Raw genomic sequence first — 19,045 nt, forward strand, 5'->3', positions numbered from 1 at the left:
CAGGGCCATCACCACCACAGATACTCTACAGAGCATACAATTTTAAGCAGGTTTTTTTTTTCTACTGAATATGCATATATGTATGGTCTTAATAGCAAGACATATACTTATGATATGCTTTTAAATCTTTTTTAAATTATAAGACAAAAATATTTCTGCAGTTATTTACCTGGAGGTGTTGTGCAGACAGATCAGGAGTAGTAAAAAATAACTGGTTGACCCCTGTTGCATCTGGAGCTGTGAGAAAAACTTTTCCTGGAGTGGAATCTTGTCTGGCCAGTATGACTTTGCTTGGAATGAACTGCTTGCCTTGCGGATTATGATCAAGTCCTGTCACTATCTGGATTTTCTGGCCGGTTTGCTGCTCTGTAACAATCTAACACAATCATATCTAGTTAGTAAGCAACTAAATTCAATTTTTTCCCCCTTAATAACACAATTTTCTAAATTCTTCCAAGCTAGATAAGCACACCATTACATATATATTCAATATAACACCACACACACATCTTCTGAACTAGCAACTGTACTTTCACAAAATTCTACCCTACAGAAACAAATATGCAAACAAAAGGACAACAAGAAGAACATTCTGACATCACTGTTTTGATTCCTTTTTCCCCCTCTCTCTCCCTCTTTCCATTTTGGAAGAAAGGCCTTAGATCAACATACATTAGGCATATTTTATTTATCAAGCACTGTTCTGGGTCCTAGGGTATAGCAGTGAGCAAAAACAAAAATCATTCTCATGAAGCTTTCATTTTAGTGAAGAAAGACAGACAATAAACAAATAAGCAAACAGTATTATCAGGTGGTATTAACTGTTAGAAGAAAAATAAAGCACGGTAAGGTGTATATGTGAGAGAGAGATGGAATGAGGCTGAAGAGGGAAGCTCTCTCTGAGCAGATGACATTTTGGACAGACTTGAATTTTGTACAGACTGGGGTTTAGGACTACCAGAGAAAGGGCATTCCAGTCAGAGGAAACAGAACATAGAAGAGGGCTCTGGGGCACAAGGGAATATATTTGGCATATCTGAGGCATGAGGCACAGCAAGAGAGCTGTGTGACTGAAACAGAGTGGAAGAGTCTAGTGGACGAAGGGATCTGAGTGACAGCTGCAGGCCAGGTCATATAGAACTTCGTAAACCATGCAAAAGTCTGGCTTTCCTACTGTGTGAAATGGAAAGGACCAACTAGAGGATTCGGAGCAAGGATTGACAGGATCTTTTAAAAAGATCATTCTAGATTTAGTGTGAAGAAGGACTTGTCAAGGTTCAAAACTATTATCAGGGGAGACCAGAAAGGATGCTTTGCAGAAGTACTGGCAAGGAATGATAGAGACTGGGAACAGGGTAGTAGCCATGCCAGGAATGAAATGCAACTGGATTTCTGATTTTTTGAAGGTAGAGGAGACGGGACGTGCTGATAAACTGGAGGTGGACTATGAAGGGAGAAAAGTCACGGACAACGACAAAATTTTGGCCTGAGCAACTGAGAAAACAAACGCCATGTACTGAGATTGGGTAGACGGGGGGAAGAGCAAGTTCACCAATATACAGAACTATCCCAGCACTGAGGGTTTTTGTTGTTGCTGAACAAAGATTTTCCAGAGTAAATTTACTCTGCCAGTTTAATCCCATGATTAACTTTCAAAATGGCAAAGCTGACTTGTTTCCAACTTTTTGCCATTTTCATTTTCCTGAAATTATTTTTCATCAATATTCTTTTCCATGCAAAATCTAAAAGAAAGTTCTGATTCACTAATCAGTTTTGTCTAGAGCAAACTGTACTGATTGTAGCATCTGACAATCTGAGTTTTCTTTAGTGGCCATTATTTCTACCATGTCCTATTTTTCTGCCTGCAATTTTAACTATCGTCAATTTTATCTTACATAGGTTACTTTTATCAAATTCAGCTTCCATCACCCTGACAATTTTTGCAATTTTCAATGTTACTTACAAGATGTGACTTTGAATCAGTTCATCTATAACAAATTTTACCGTGTACAGTTTAAGCTGTTCTCAGTTTTATTTTGGATTATTTCTATCACTAATACTCATTGTGAATGAAAGACTAAAGGGTCACTTAGTTCTTAGAGAAAAGAGTTATTAGGAGCATGCAGGGTACAAATGTCACTGGGTTGAAACACTTTGCTTAGATGAGCAAATGAATGTTCACTGTGGCATAATAATTGAGAATGAGATCATCTAAATGGTCTTCAATAGAGAAGAACAGAAAAGCAGATTGGAAGCAGATCTCAGGACCCCTTTAAATTAGAAAAATTTAGTGAAGTCCCCAAATGGTTTTTGTTTATGTGGGTCATACCTACTCATAGTTACCACTACCAAATTCAACCTGAGAAATTTAAACATTCATTTAAAAGTAATGATAAACTTACAATATCATAACAAATAAAATTTTATGTAGAATAAGTATATCTTATATACTTCTATACTTGTAGTGGGGAAAGTGTCATTGTTTTACTTTTTTGCTAATCTCTTTAATGTCTGGCTTTATAGAAGACAGCTGGCTTCTTATATCTGTCTCTGCATTTAATCTGTTACAACATGTTGTTTTGTTAAGGTATATGAAGAAAATCCAGCCTCACATATAACCTTTTCAGATAACTGTGGAAATTGCTCTTTGATACCACACCAAAATTCACCAAGTGATGTTTTAAAGGTTAGTTGCAATGTGGAACCCAAAGCCATACTAAAATCCATTAGCCTCTCCTGAACTTTTAACAGATCCGTTAGTCATACATTATTTCGTAACACCATACATTGGTCATTTGGAAAGTAACAGTTCACTGAATTAGCAGGACCTTTTATATGCTGACACATTTTATCACATAATATCATCAGATGATACTGACAGCCTCTGGAAAAGTCCACTGTACGCTTGGGAAAGGATGGGAATGAAAACGCAAATAACATTGTAATATTATCAGAAAAACAGTTTTGCCGTTGCTGACTCTCAAAACAGTCCCTAGATCATGCTTTCAGAACCTCTGGATTGTGACACCTCTTGCTAAGAAATAAGGGGCCCTACTGGTGCAGTAAGAGCCCTGGTGGTGCAGTGGCTAAAGTGCTCAGCTGCTAACTGAAAGGTCAGCAGTTCAAACCCAGCAGCTGCTTCACAGGAGAAAGATGTGGCAGTCTGCTTCTATAAAGATTTTAGCCTTGGAAACCCTCTGGGGCAATTCTACTTTGTCCTATAGAGTCACTATGAGTTGGAATCAACTCAACATCAGGGGGTTTAGGTTTCGGTTTGGAATGGCATGGCTGTTAAGGCATTCAGCTACTAACTGACGGGTTGGCGGTTCAAACCCACCAGCTGCTCCATGGTAGAAAGATGTGGCAGCCTCCTCCCATAAAGATTATAGCCTTGGAAACTGTATGGGGCAGTTCTACTCTGTCCTGTAGGTCACTATGAGTCAGATTCGACTCAACAACAACGGGTTTTACCAAGAAACAGCACATGGCCATTTAAAAAATGAAGATCTGTTTCTGTTAATGTAGATTAACTCCTACTGGTCCCTCAACATGACCTCAGATTTTACGCTCTCCAAAAAACATGCACTGACCAGGTTCCCCACATCACTCCCCACCCATTCCTATGACTCTTTATTAGCTGTGTTTCTTCTGTGCCATTACAACATCCTATATAATTATCTATCACAGCACTTATCATACTCTACCACAACTATTTGATTATTCAACTATTTCTCCAGAGATCAAAAAGCTGCCTGAAAGTCACGGATATCTTTAATCTCTGTATCTCCAGAACACAGCAAATACATTTAGTGTAAGCAATAAAAACTTGGTGAGTCAGTGAATGAGATGTAAAATAGGCATACCTCTCCCATCTGTTGTTCAATAATTTGATGTGCAATTTCTTCTATGGTTGCCATGATCTAGATGCCAAAATGCCCTGCCAAAAATAAAGTGATGATTTTTCACAATTATACCCATAAAAATATACTTAATTAATTTACAAATAAAATTATCTGATTTGCTTCAAAATAATCCAGATGGAATGACTAGGGGTGGGAAGACATAGATAAAATATTATTTGGCTATGTGTTGACAATTGTTGAAACAGATAAAGCTTATGAAGGGGTTCATCAAACTATTCTCTCTAGCTTTGTATATTTTCAAAATTTCTATTAAAAAATTATTAAAGATCCAACAATTTCACCTTTCAAAGATATTACAGCCTAAATATGAGAACTCTGATACAGACTGGCAGTAGTAGTTTAAATAAAGGGCAACTGTAATTACAAACAAACTCATCACTGCAGTCATTTAACATACCCTTTTATCAGTATTTTGTGAAAACTGACAAAATAATTGCATTCATTCAGAAGTACAGAAAAATTCTCTAGAATTTTATGATTGTTCTTCATTAGTGGTAGTTTCTTATGCATTACGGTTAACTTGAATTTAATGCATTATTACCTTCACATGGATCTGAGAGCCTGTAAAGTATACTGGATTACCCTTGGCTTTTGCTTTTTCTCCATATCATATAATCAAAAATACTGAAACTGCATGTGACTTTATTATACTTCACTAATATTTTAGTAGTTATAATTAATATTAATTGCCAAATGATCTTTTGATTAAAAATTTTAAAATGTTTCAGTTAATTGTACTAAAAGCAATATTTAATCCTCAGTATGCATTTATATCAGATTATGCTAAATAAATGAAAATCTTACCATTTAAAGAGTATAAAATATAATGGCTTTAATAATATTTTTTCCATTTAGAATGAGAAAGCAACAGAATGAAACACTCTTTCACATGTCCTTTCTTCATCACTAAGGATAATTTCTGGTAGACCCTTATAGTTCCTATAGCAGCTATTGTTAGTTGCCATGGAGATGATGTTGACTGAGAGAGACCCCATGTGACAGAGGAGAACTGCCCCATAAGGCTTTCTAAGCTGTAATCTTTATGAAAGCAGATTGCCAAGTCTTTCTTCCACAAAGCTGCTGGGTGGTAGGTTCAGACTGCAAACCTTTCAGTTAGCACTTGAGTACTTAACCTTTGTGCTACCAGGCCTCCTTTCCTTTAGCAGCTAAAAAAAATAAACAAACCCCTGCCATCGAGTTGATTCTGACTCACAGCGACATTACAGGACAGAAAAGAACTGCCCCATAGGGTTTTCAAGTAGAGGCTGGTGGATTAGAACTGCCAGACATTTGGTTAGCAGCCGAGCTCTTAACCACTGTGCCACCAGGGCTCCTCCTCTAGCATCTAAAAAATTAGTGGATACTAATTACTATGCAAGGGTAAGTAGAGACTGACAAGGTATTACAACTGAAGTGAAAAAAAAAAAAAATGTGCCTACTGTCCCCCCAAAAATGAATAATTTAAGTATATTTTCTCTATCTTCAGTCAGTTTGATTTCATCAGTTTTGTGAAGTTTGTATCTCACTTTCAACACTTGGCTCTATTACCTGGAACAAATCATTTAACACTGAGTCTCAGATTCCTTAATGGCCTAATAATCCCAGAGTGTGTGACAGTAGCTAAATAATGTATGTATAAATGCTTTCTAAACTGTCAAGCACTACATGAAATACGAGTCATCTCTATTTGTTGTTAGATGCCATCAAGTCGCCTCTGACTCATAGCAACCCTTATGTACAAGAGAATGAAACACTGCCCAGTCCTGCACCATCCTCACAAATGTTGCCATGTTTGAGCTCATTGTTGCAGCCACTGTTGTCAATCCATCTCGTTGAGGGTCTTCCTCTTTTTTGCTGACCCTCTGCCTTACCAAGCATGATGTCCTTCTCCAGAGACTGGGCCCTCCTAATAACATGTCCAAAGTACGTGAGATGAAGTCTCACCATCCTTGCTTCTAAGGAGCATTCTAGTTGTACTTCTTCCGAGAGAGACTTTTTCGTTCTTCTGGCAGTCCATGATATATTCAATACTCTTCATCAACACCATAATTCAAAGGCACCAATTCACCTTCGGTCTTCCTTATTCATTGCCTAGCTTTTGCATGCATATAAGGTGATTGAAAACACCACGGCTTGTGTCATTTTTTTTTTAAATCACTTATAATATTTAGAAAGAAATAAGATATCCAATTTTTCAAACAGGGATAAAGGTTTAGAGTTCTAATCATTCTTAAAAATATCTTGCTGGAGGCGTGGCCAAGATGACAGAGTAGTCAGACGCTTCCTGTGGTCCCTCTTACAATAAAGACTCAAAAAAAACAAGTGCATCGATTATGTATGACAATCTACAATTTGAAAATCAAAGGCAAAGTTGAGGAACTGGACTGAGCGGCAGCAGAAGGGAGACATGGTTCAGAAGCAGCAAGGAGTTGCCAGACTTGACCCAGTGGGAAATGGCACAGTGCAGGTGAGATCAGCTGGCATGCACAGTGAGGCAAGCAGTGGTGCTTGGGATGCTCCTCCCACAGTGGGAGAGACCAAGTGGCACAGAGTCTGCTCAACCCTCCAGAATCAGCGAGAAGCGGTGCTCAATTGGCAAAACATAAGCACATGCATCTAACCTTACGCGTGAAGCAAAAAATACCCCCTTTGGGAAGAACCTCTCTCCTATTTACCTGCACCCTCCCAGCTCTGCACCAGGTCAGGCTGGCCTCAGTGACTATTGCATCCCCTGGGCTGGAAGTGGGACCCGTCGCGCGCCCTGAGCCATTCTTCTGGCTTTGGAGAAGGAACAAATTAACAAACAGGAAAAAAAAATCTGCCAGCTCCTCTAAGCTGGAAACTCAGGGAAGGCACAGCCCCTTTGCCTAAGCACAGGCTTAAGTGGTCCATGGACTCTGAATGCCTTTCACCCCTGCACAGACCTGTGTGGGCCCATTTCAACAGTGTAGGCCCTCATTAGCCAAGTACAATAGGGTATATACCTGAAGCCTATTTTCAACTGTATCAGCTCTAAGGTGGAATGACAAATTCGTGACATCTGACACTGTCCTACCCATTAAACAGGGTCTTCACCTACCCACATCAGGGGCTGGAGGACTGGTGGCTCCACCAACACCACCTAGCCACCATTGACAACATTTTAAGAAAAAGTGGTGCCTCCCAACCTTTACAGCCAACAGCACTGGGTGCCCATGGTCGGGCTGCAAAACCCACCCACCTATGCACCCTAGGGAACAGGGATGTGTTTTCCTCCCAGACACTCAGGGGCAGCCATCAGCCCCCAGCATTGCTGTGCCTACTCCAACCACCCCTGCCTGCCTCAGACTGTAGGTGAGAGCCTGTACCACACACTTGGTGATCTACTACCTGGACACCTGAGCTGAATCTATACAAGAAAACTAAATGGACACCTGGGCTTACATACCTAGTAACAGCTCTAAACACCTGGAGGCAAGATGTGAAAGCTTCAAAGGTGCCAATAACCATACGAGCTCACACAACCAGCCTACTTGGGCATACCAAAACAAAAAACAAGAAGCTAGGACACAGTAAGCAAACATAAAATAAATATAATAACTTACTGATTGCTCAGAAACAACAGTCAATATCAATTCACATAAAGGGGCAGACCATGATGGCTTCAGCAAGCGCCCAAAACAAAGATTCAAGAAATTTTCTGGAGGAAGAGAACTTCTTGGAATTACAAGAGGTAGAATTCAAAAGAGTAATATACAGAACTCTTCAAGATATCATGAAGGAGATCAGGCAAAAAGCAGAATAAACCAAGGAACACACAGACAAAGCACTAGAGGAATGTAAGAAGGTTATGCAAGTGCATAATGACAAATTTAACAGGCTACAAGAATCCAGAGATAGGAAACAGAAAGCCAAAAGATTAACAATAAAATTTCAGAATTAGACAACTCAATAGAAAGCCACAGGAGCAGAATTGAAGCAATGGAAATCAGAATTAGTGAGACTGAAGATAAAGCACTTGCCACCAATTTATTTGGGGAAAAAAAATTTTTTTTAATGAAAAAACTCTAAAAATTACATGGGACTCTATCACGAGTGATTGGCATACCAAAACAGGGGGGATAACAGAATATACAGAGAGAATTGTTGCAGATTTGTTGGCAGAAAACTTCTCTAATGTTGTGAAAGATGAGAGGATATCTATCCAAGAAGCTCATCGAATCCCACACAGGATAGATCCCAAAAGAAACTTACTAAGACATATTATAATCAAACTTGCCAAAACCTAAGATAAAGAAAGAATTTTAAGAGTGGCTAGGGATAAACGAAAAGTCATCTACAAAGGAAGGTCAATAAGACCCAGCTTTGAATACTCAGCAGAAACGATGCAGGCAAGAAGGCAATGGGATGACACATATAAAGCCTTGAAGAAAAAAAACTGCCAGCCAATAATTACATATTCAGCAAAACTGTCCCTCAAATATGATGGCAAAATTAGGGCGCTTCCAGATAAACAGAAGTTAAGGGAATTTGCAGAAACCAATCCAAAACTCCAAGAAATACTAACGGGGGTCTCTGGTTAGAAAATCAATAGCATCAGATAACAACCCAAGACTAGAACACAGGACAGAACAATTAGATATCAACCCAGATAGGGAAGTCACAAAAATAAATCAAAGTTATAACACTGAAAACAGGAAACAGATGTCAATATGTAAAAGATAATAACATTAGAACAAAGAAGAGGGACTAAGTAATGTAGCCATAGAACTTTCATATGGAGAGGAAGACAAGACGATATCAAGAAATAAAAGATTGATTTAAGCTTAGAAAAACAGAGGTAAATATTAAGGTAAACCACAAAGGAAACTAACAATCCTACACATCAACATAAAAAACAAGAAAAACATAAAGACTCAGCAAATACAAAATCAACAATGAAAAAGGTGAAAAGAAAATGCATAAAGAAAAAAAACTCGGCACAGAAAATTAAGTGGAACAAAGAAACTGTCAACAACAGACAAAAAAATACATCAAAATGACAGCACTAAAAACTCATACCTATCAATAATTACGCTGAAAGTAAGTGGACTAAATGCACCAAAAAACATGATCTGTCTATATGCTTCCTACAAGAGATACCCCTTAGACTCAAAGACACAAACTAAAACTCAAAGGATGGAAAAAAAAATCAAACAAACAACAATCAAAAAAGAGCACGAGTGGCAATATTAATCTCTGAAAAAACAGACTTTAAAGCAAAACCCACCACACAAAGAATATGGAAGGACACGATACAAAAATTAAAGGGTCAATACTCCAGGAGGACATAACCATAATAAATATTTACGCACTCAACAACAGGGCTCCAAAATACATAAAACAAACTCTAACAGCATTAAAAAGAGAAATAGCCAGCTCCACAATAATAGTAGGAGACTTCAACACAGCACTTTCAGTGAAGGACAGAATATCTAGAAAGGAGCTTAATAAAGACATGGAAGATCTAAATGCCACAATCAAATAACTTTACCTCAGATATATACAGAACACTCTACCCAACAGCAGCCAACTATACTTCCTTTTCCAATGCACATGGAACATTCTCCAGAAGAGACCGCGTTATTAGGCCACAAAGCCTAACAGAATCTAAAACATCAAAGTATTACAAAGCACCTTTTCGGACCATAAACACATGAAAGTAAAAATCAATAACAGGAAAAGCAAGGGAAAAAAATCAAATGCATGGAAACTTAACAACACCTTGCAGAAAAACTACTGGGCTATAGAAGAAATCAAAGACAGAATAAAGAAATCAACAGAATCAAATGAGAATGAAAACACATCCTACCAGAACTTTTGGGATATAGCAAAAGCAGTGCCCAGAGGTCAATTTATAGCGATAAAGGCACACATCCATAAAGAAAAAAGGGTCAAAATCAAAACATTAACCCTACAACTTGAACCAATAGAAAGAGTGCAGCAAAAGAAGCCCAGGGGACTAGAAGAAATAATAAAAATTAGAGCAGAAATAAACGAAATAGAGAATAGAAAAACAACTGAGTTATCAAGACCAAAACTTGGTTCTATGAAGATCAACAAAATTGATAAACCACTGGTCAAACTGACAAAAGAAAAACAGGAGAGGAAGCAAATATCCCAAATAAAAAATGAGGTGGGTGATATCACAACAGAGCCAAAGGAAATTAAAAGAATCGTAACAGACTACTATGAAAAAATGTACTCCAACGAATTTGAAAACCCAGAGGAAATGAACAAATTTCTAGAAACTACCTACCTTAACTAACACAAAAGGAGGTAGAACAACTACATAAACCTGTAACAAGAGAAGAGGTTGAAGCGGTAATTAAGAAAACTCCCAACAACAAAAAAGTCCTGGCCCTGATGGCTTCACTGGAGAATTCTACCAAACTCTCAGAGTCAACATCACTACTACTCAAGGTATTTCAGAGCATAGGAGAGTATGGATTACTCCCAAATTCATTCTATGAAGCCAGCATAATCCTGATACCACAGCCAGGTAAAGACACCACAAAAAAAGAAAATTACAGACCAATATCCCTCATGAACACAGATGCAAAAATCCTCAACAAAATTCTAGCTAACAGAATTCAAAAACATATCAAAAAAATAATTCACCATGACCAAGTGGGATTCATACCAGGTATGCAGAGATAGTTCAACATTAGAAAAACAATGTAATCTATCACATAAATAAAATAAAAGACAAGAACCACATGATTCTATCAACTGATGCAGAAAAGGCATTTGAGAAAGTCCAACACACATTCATGATACAAACCCTCAGCAAAACAGGAATAGAAGGGAAATTCCTCAACATAATAAAGGGCATTTATACAAAGCCAAAGGCCAACATCATCCTAAGTGGAAAGAGTCTGAAAGCATTCCCTTTGAGAATGGGAACCAGACAAGGATGTCCTTTATCACCACTCTTATTCAACACTGCGCTGCAGTTCCTAGCCAGAGCCTAGATAAAGAAATAAAGTGCATGCAAATTGGTAAGGAAGAAGTAAAAGTATCTCTATTTGTAGACGATATGATCTTATACAAAAAGAGCCCCAAAGAAAACCACTGGAACTAATAGAAGATTTTAGCAAAGTATCAGGATATAAGATAAACACACAAAAGTCAGTTGGATTCCTCTACACCAACAAAGAGAACACCCTAGAGGAAATCACCAAATCAATACCGTGTACAGTAGCCCCAAAGAAGATAAAATACTTAGGAATAAATCTAACCAGAGACATAAAAGGCCTATACAAAGAAAACTACAAGACACTACTGCAAGAAGCCAAAAGAGACCTACATAAGTGGAAAAACACACCTTGCTCATGGATAGGAAGACTCAACAGTGCGAAAATATCAATTATACCCAAAGCAATCTACAGATACAATGCAATCCCGACCCAAATTGCAATGTCATTTTTAACCAGATAGAGAAACAAATCACCAACTTTATATGGAAAGGGGAGAAGCCCCAGATAAGTAAAGCATTACTGAAAAAGAAGAACAAAGTGGGAGGCCTCACACTACCCGATTTTAGAACATATTATACTGCCATGGTACCTGGTACTGGTATAACAACAGATACATAGACCAATGGAACAGAATTAAGAATCCAGATGTAAATTCATCTACCTATGAGCAGCTGACATTTGACAAAGGCCCAAAGTCTATTAAATGGGGAAAAGGCAGTCTTTTTAACAAATAGTGCTGGCATAACTGGATAACCATCTGCAAAAAAAATGAAACAAGACCCATACCTCACACCATGCACAAAAACTAACTCAAAGTGGATCAAAGACCTAAATATAAAATCTAAAAAGATAAAGATCACGGAAGAAAGAATCGGGGCAATGGCAGGAGTCCTAATACATGGCATAAACAAAATACAAACCATAACTAACAATGCATAAGCACCAGAAGAAAAACCAGATAACTGTGATCTCCTAAAAATCAAACACCTATGCTCATCCAAAGACTTCATCAAAAGAGTAAAAAAATTACCTACAGACTGGGAAAAACTTTTTAGCTATAACATTTCCGATCAGCACCTCATCTCTAAAATCTACATGATACTGCAAAAACTCTACTACAAAAAGACAAATAACCCAATTAAAAAATGGGTAAAGGATATGAACGGGCACTTCACTAAAGAAGACATTCAGGTGGCGAACAGATACATGAGGAAATGCTCACCATCATTAGCCATTAGAGAAATGCAAATCAAAACTACAATGAGATTCCATCTCACTCCAACAAGGCTGGCATCAATCCAAAAAACACAAAATAATAAATGTTGAAGAGGTTGCGGAGTGGCTGGAACACACACACTGTTGGCGGGAATGTAAAACGGTACAACCACTTTGGAAATTGATTTGGTGCTTCCTTAAAAAGCTAGAAGTACCATAGCATCCAGCAATCCCACTCCTTGGAATATATCCTAGAGAAATAAAAGCCATCCACAAACAGATACATGCACACCCATGTTCACAGCAGCACTGTTCATGACAGCGAAAAGATGGAAACAACCTAGGTGCCCATCAACAGACGAATGGATGAACAAATTATGGTATATTCACATGATGACATACTACACAATGATAAAGAACAACAATGAATCTGTGAAATATCTCACAACATGGATGAACCTGGAAGGCATTATGCTGAGTGAAATTAGTCAACCGCAAAAGGACAAGTACTGTATGAGGCTACTATTACAAGAACTCAAGAAAAGGTTTAAACACAGAAGAAAACATTCTTTGGTGCTTCTGAGGACAGGAAGGGAGGAAGAGGGGAATTCCCTAACTAGATAATAGACAAGAATGATCTCAATATCTCCTCTCTTTATCATAATGTTGCGTATTGGTCCAGTTGTGAGGCTATTTGTTTTCTTTATATGGAGGTGTAATCCACACAGAAGGCTTAGTCTTTGATCTTCATCAGTAAGTACCTCAAGTCCTCTTCACTTTTAGCAAGCAAGGTTATGTCATCTGCATATCACAGGCTGCGAACGAGTCTTCCTCCAATCCTGATGCCCTGTTCTTCTTCATATAGTCTAGCTTCTCTGATATTGTGCTCAGCATACAAAGTATGGTGAAAGGATATAGCCCTGATGCACACCTTTCCTGATTTTAAACTGTGCAGGATTCCCTTGTTTTGTTCCAACAATTGCCTCACAGTCTATGTAAAGGTTCCTCATGAGAACAATTAAGCGTTTCGAAATTTCCATTCTTCGTAGTGTTATCCATCTTTATTATGATTCACACAGTTGAATGCCTTTACATAGTCAATAAAACACAGATAAACATCTTTCTGGTATGCTCTGCTTTCAGCCAAGATCCATCTGACATCAGCAATGATACCCCTCCTTCCAAATTCTCTTCTGAATCTGGCCTGAATTTCTGGCAGTTCCCAGTCAATGTAGTGCTCCAACCCCCATAAAGGTTACAGCCTTGGAAACTCTATGTGGCAGTTCTACCCTGCGCTATAAGGTTACTATGAAAAGGAATTGAACCTATGGTGACAGGTTTGGTTTGGTTTGGTTAAAGGTACAACCATATGCTGAATATGGTCTTTTAACCAAAACTCAGTTTCTTCATAAATAAAATAGATTCAATAAAATCTACTTCAAAAGGCTGCTGTACAGATTACATACATGTGAAAACATACCAGCTGCTAACATGTAAGAAGCATTCCATGAAAGTTACCTGAATGAATGAAATGCTCAATCAACAAACAGGGGGAGTTCAGAAGAGCAACCACACTGGAGGAGTGTCCGTGAAAATCTTACAAAAGAGACATCTGAGTTAGGCATTGAAGGATAAGTATTTTCACCACTGCAAGGGGCAGAGCAAAAAGCATGAGGATGCTGCCTTTTTTACCCTAGAAGTAACTGACACATAGAGGGCACCCAGGCTCACATTTCTAGCCCCGGCTTTTTTTTTTTTTTTTTTTACATTTACCTTGATCTCATCTCCGCATCTTCCTCGCAGAAGTGGATGGCAAAAAATGTATATTTTGTTGATAGTACCATCCTTCTCCCACTCAGGTTAAAATTTTTAAATATTCCTTTTTGATCATTCTGTTTACATCAGATACATCAAAGTAGATGCTCATTTTCTTTTCCCAATACCCCCCCCCCACCTCCATTCTTTCCCATGTAGTCACACTCCCATCGACTCTATCTAGGATGCTGTCACTCATAGCAGTATTTTGCAAACTGCGTGATAAGAGCCACTGATGGGTGGGAAAATTAATTTAGTAGGTAATGACCAGAATTTTCTTAAAAAAAGAAAATAGAAAATATCAGCTCATTAGGTATAGAAAGGGTATGAATAGTTTCATGAAATCTTTATTTCCATTTTATATGTGTGTGTGTGCTGAATAAGAGTACAAACTATATTTCTTTCTGTAGGGCATAGTCAAAAAAGTTTGAAAGCACAGTATACAACAATGGTTTTTTGGAAAGAATGGGGTGAGTCAAACATCCTTTTGGGAATCTAAGGTTTCCCTCAGAAAAACATAAGTAGGTACATATACACACAAGTACATTCACAGTGCAAACAACAGCATATGTTAAATACTAAGGGGTTCATAAAACCTCCTCGTCCAAGAATCCCAACTTAACACATGGAGTAAAATTTCAGCTACTGCCAGAACTGAGCTTCCTGAATGTGTATTTAACATATACAACTCTATGCATATTAAAAGCCACTAGAAGGTAAGAAAGGAGCCCTGGTGGTACAATGGTTAAGTGCTTGGCTGCTAACCAAAAGGTTAGGCTGTTGGAACTGACCAGCTGCTCCTCTGCGGGAGAAAAGACTTGGAGATCTGCTAGGGTGAACACTTTGCTGTCCAACTGATTCCTAATAAGGTTTCCAAGGCTGTAATTTTTATGGGAGTAGACCTACACAACTTTTTCACATGGAGCAGCTCGTCAGTTTGAGCTGCTGCCCTTTCAGGTAGCAGCCGAGTGTTTAACTATTGCACAACCAAGACTCCTCCGTAAAGATTACAGCTTAGAAAATCCTATGGGGCAGTTCTACTCTGCCCTACAGGGTCGATATGAGCAGGAATCGCTGGCACACAATAGAAAACAAGAACCATCTTTGTATCAGTACCTGGTAGAGTGCTTTGGCAAGTAGGTTCTCAGCATGTTTGCGGAACTGAATTACATCCTTATTTTCCTGCTTTGGAACCATCGGTGTCTTTTTAATGGCCAAAGAATAAGTCCTAACTCCTTGCCTTGGTATTCTTTCAGTATTTATTAAGCAACCACTACATGCCTGGCCCTGAGAAAACTATGGCGAACTCCTTTATAATTTGATTTCCTCATCTTCTCTCCTATCATTCCCAAGAGACGCCACCTATTCAGGTTAAAGTAAAAAAAAAAAAAAGATGTTACTTATTCCTCAATATATCGTTCCAATCTCCTACACTCCCTTCCCCACCCCAGCTCAGTTCAAATAGTTTTTACCCACTCTTGCCAGACTGGTCTAGTATTTACTGTGTACAGTAAGGTTGTTAACTAGGATTCATGAATAAACTCCTTTTTTTCTATTGTATGCAAAACTGTATGTGCACGTGCATTTTTCTAAGGAGGAGTCCACGGCTTTCAAAACAAGATTTTTAAAGGTTGCCGAAGGATTTTGTGATTTGGAGTCCTGGTGGTATAGTGGTTAAGAGCTCATCTGCTGAACAAAAATAGGCCAACAGTTTGAATCCACCAGACGCTCTTTGGAAACACTAAGGGGCAGTTCTACTCTGTCCTATGGGGTCGCTATGAGTCGAAATCGACTCCACAGCAATGTGTATGGAAAGAAAGTAAGGAATTATATTTCTAATATTTATTAATTATCGTATGCTACTTCTTTTGTCTTTTTTTATATCCCAAAGGTAGGAATTAGGCTCTGCGGCAGACACACAGAAGTAGGTATTTCAGGAATTTTTGCTGCCGTTGGTTTGTGTCTTCCTTAAAAGCCCAAACTTACTGGAAACTGGAGGAACCCCCAAAACTATGGCCTCCTGACACACTGTTAACCCAGAACTGAAACCATTCCCGAAGCCCACTTTTCGGACAAAGATCTGACAGGACTATAAAACAAAAAATAATACGCGTGAGGAATGTGCTTCTTTTCTTAGTTCATTCAGATACAGAAGACCAAATGGGCGGCTCCTGTCCAAACACAGGATGGAAAGTCATAAGAACTAGCCGAATGGACATGGGGCGGGGGGGGGGGGGGTCCTCACATTGGGAGGATTGCAACTAACGTCACAAAACAATGTGTACAAATTTTTGTACGAAAAATTAACCTGAGCTGTAAACTTTCACCTAAAGCACAATAAAAAACAAAATACCTCAATTCCTATAAAATTGAAATGCCTCCACAAGGAATGATGAAATTAGCAACATTTCGTGAAACCCCCCCCTTTTTTTAAGAATACAATATATTTTTCATAAGAATAAAATCTAAGTATCTTTTAGATCTACCAATCGGACATACAAAGTTGAAATACAATCTTCCTGTAACAACCAAGCACACAGCAAACACCGTTCAAAAACTTCAAGGTCAACAGCCTATTTACAACTTTCAGAGACGCAAAAACCCTAAAGGCTTTACTTTCAAGTCTTTTTTTTTCCTTTTCCTTTCCAATTGTTTTATTACAGACTGACCTACTTACTGCAGGTTACAGGGCAATTCAGCAACATTTGTAATTCATGGAACGATATCTGTGCGAGCTGAAGACAGGGTTTATTAACAAAAGCTACTGGGTGCTCGGACATGCAAAAGACACAGGTCCAAAGGCAGCGGCGACACTCTCCCCCTTCAAAATAAAATAAAAGTGAAAGTTGCGGGCGTTGTTCCGTCAGTCACTTGTAAGCACCAAAATCTGAGAGTCCCTAGGTGACAAGGGTTCAGGCCTCTGCCAGCGGCCACTCGAAGAAAGGGTCAGCCTCTCCCACGTCGGACCGCTCCCCGCGCCTCTGAGTCCCGCCAGCCGCCACGCGCCCTACAGGCCCAGCCACGGCGCGCGGCCCCTTGGGGAGGGGGAAGCGGCAGCAGCGCCGAGACGGAAGCTTTTCCTGTAGGTGAAAGGTCAGAGGCGCCGCAGGAGGCGCGGCGGGAGAGGCGGCCGTGCGCACCGAGCAGCTCGCTGACTACCTCCCGCGCCCCGCTGTGCCGCCCTCACGAGGACCCGCGTCCCCGCGCCGGTCACTCTTGGAGCCCCGCACACTCGGCCCCGCCGCTCCGGCCACTCTCCGTTCTTCCTCCCAACCCCACCTGAGCAGCCCACCGCGGCAGTGCCAGACGGGCCGGCCCTGCCGGCCGGAGCCCGCAGGCTGCGGGGGCGTCCTGCGGGTGCGTCCGTTGGCAGTTGGGTTAAAGGGACACTCTCGACCCCCGCCCCTGGTGCGGCCGCTTTTCTCCCCACCGGCGCTTCTTACCCGCGGTTCTCCGCCGCGCTCGGTCCTGTTCCGGGCGTAGACCCGACAGCCCCGCTGCGGCGGATGCTGGGGAGTTCCGGGAGGAGACAGGTTGGAGAAAGGTGGGGAGTAAGAGGACCCAGGGAGCGGGAGGAGGGAGCTTTGAGTTTGTGTATTTCGGGGGGGGGTCAGAGTTCGTGACCCCTCCCTCGGCTCCTTGGTGCGCGCTCCCGCCCGCGCCTGCGCATTAACGGTGTGGAGGAGCCGCGAGAGGGGGGCGTGACGTTCTCTGTTGGGAGGGTGGGGAGGAGGGATGAGAGGAACCCAGCCGCGGTTTTGAAAGTCGCCTGCCCCCTGTCGGCTCGGAGGGACAATGGCCGAGAGCTGTGTGTCCCCATCAGGTACTTTTAGAAGTACGGTGTTTGTCAAAAGGAAGTTTTGAGTCAACGTCTCAGATTTGAATAATAAAAATAAAACATAACCCAATTGTTTTTAGGCAATTCGGTTTCTAATTTGTGCCAAACAACTCTAGGTTTTATTAGAGGATTAACAAGATCCCAGTCAAGTATTTAAAATTTCCTTATTTAAATATAAACGAGCCGAGGCAGAATGATATATCGTAAGGCAAGGTTTTTATTTACCAATTATTGTGAGTAAATAATGGAGATGTGATTAAATGGAGCAAGAATATAATCACTAGAATGTAAGCTCCCTGAAGGCTGGTTTTTACCTGCTTTGTCAGTGGTGTATCCTCATGCACTAGGACAATGCCTGATGGTAAATAAAGGTGTTAAAGGGCACTGACAGAACATCACTTTCTGATGGTGGCCACCTGAGACAGCAAAGTGTGTGGTAGGAGCAGTTGCCCTGTATGCAAAGTACTGTGTGGTTTAGACTTTTAAGAGAAGGGATCCTCAGAATTTCCATTGTGTGGTGCGTAGGTCGTTGTTGTTGTCATCAAGTCGGTACTGACTCAGCGTCCCTGTGCACAACAGAACCAAACACTGCCCGGTCCTGCAACATTCTCACAGTTGTTGCTATGCTTGAGCCCATTATTACAGCCACAGTGTCAGTCCATCTTACTGAGGGTCAGCACTGTAGAAAAGCAGCTGCCGATTCAAGGCAGAAGCCCAAGTCAGGAAAAACAAATGTGCGTTTGGGAACCAGAACATCTCCTAGGTCATTTCCCTCTAGAACTATGCAACTGAACACATGGAAAAAGGGCATGTGGCAAGTGGAAATATAATTCATGACTCATTCTCTGTAAAAGTCCACCTCTTACTTTTACCATCATTTGTTGTGTGTTTGATGGTTTTAAGGCAAAGTACTGCCTCAATCCTGCAATCTTTAAACTGGTCCCAAAGGAGAAAGCTAAGTACACTGTAGGTCAAATGGAAAAGTAATCTGAGACCTTTTCTCTATTCTCAGGGCACAGTATGCATATCTGTAGTGATGCGCGAGATTACCCCTTATCATCTAATTAATTCACTTAAGTCACAGTAAGTTAACTTATTAAAACTTGGATGTAGAAGCCAATTTCGGAACATCATTTATGGGTGAAGGAGAGTTTTCCCTTCAGAAAAACCAAGAGGTCAGTGAGGTTCATCTTTAAATCTGTGACTCTAAAAGTTTTGGTTTAAAAGACATCACACAAGAAATAGATATTAAATTT

The 19,045-nt window shown here is 40.1% G+C and overlaps 1 protein-coding gene across 8 annotated transcripts in view; it reads right to left on the minus strand.

Annotated features, from left to right (window-relative positions):
- NR2C1 (nuclear receptor subfamily 2 group C member 1) overlaps positions 1 to 17,488 on the minus strand; it is a 57,888-nt gene extending 40,400 nt beyond the window's left edge. Inside the window, exons 1-5 of one of the 8 annotated variants that reach the window (XM_049884099.1) lie at positions 16,621 to 17,488; positions 15,068 to 15,313; positions 13,655 to 13,732; positions 3,864 to 3,937; positions 170 to 376 (exon numbers count right to left, since the gene is read on the minus strand). In XM_049884099.1, coding sequence (XP_049740056.1) covers positions 170 to 376; positions 3,864 to 3,917 — 261 coding nt within the window. In that variant the 5' untranslated portion in view covers positions 3,918 to 3,937; positions 13,655 to 13,732; positions 15,068 to 15,313; positions 16,621 to 17,488. Of the gene's footprint in view, positions 1 to 169; positions 377 to 3,863; positions 3,938 to 13,654; positions 15,314 to 16,620 lie in introns of all 8 variants that reach the window. The other 7 variants (XM_049884101.1, XM_049884106.1, XM_049884104.1 and 4 more) reach the window with 7 other exon arrangements.
- Positions 17,489 to 19,045: the final 1,557 nt, after the last annotated feature.

This window comes from Elephas maximus, chromosome 4, assembly GCF_024166365.1.
Source record: "Elephas maximus indicus isolate mEleMax1 chromosome 4, mEleMax1 primary haplotype, whole genome shotgun sequence".
NCBI lineage: Eukaryota > Metazoa > Chordata > Mammalia > Proboscidea > Elephantidae > Elephas > Elephas maximus.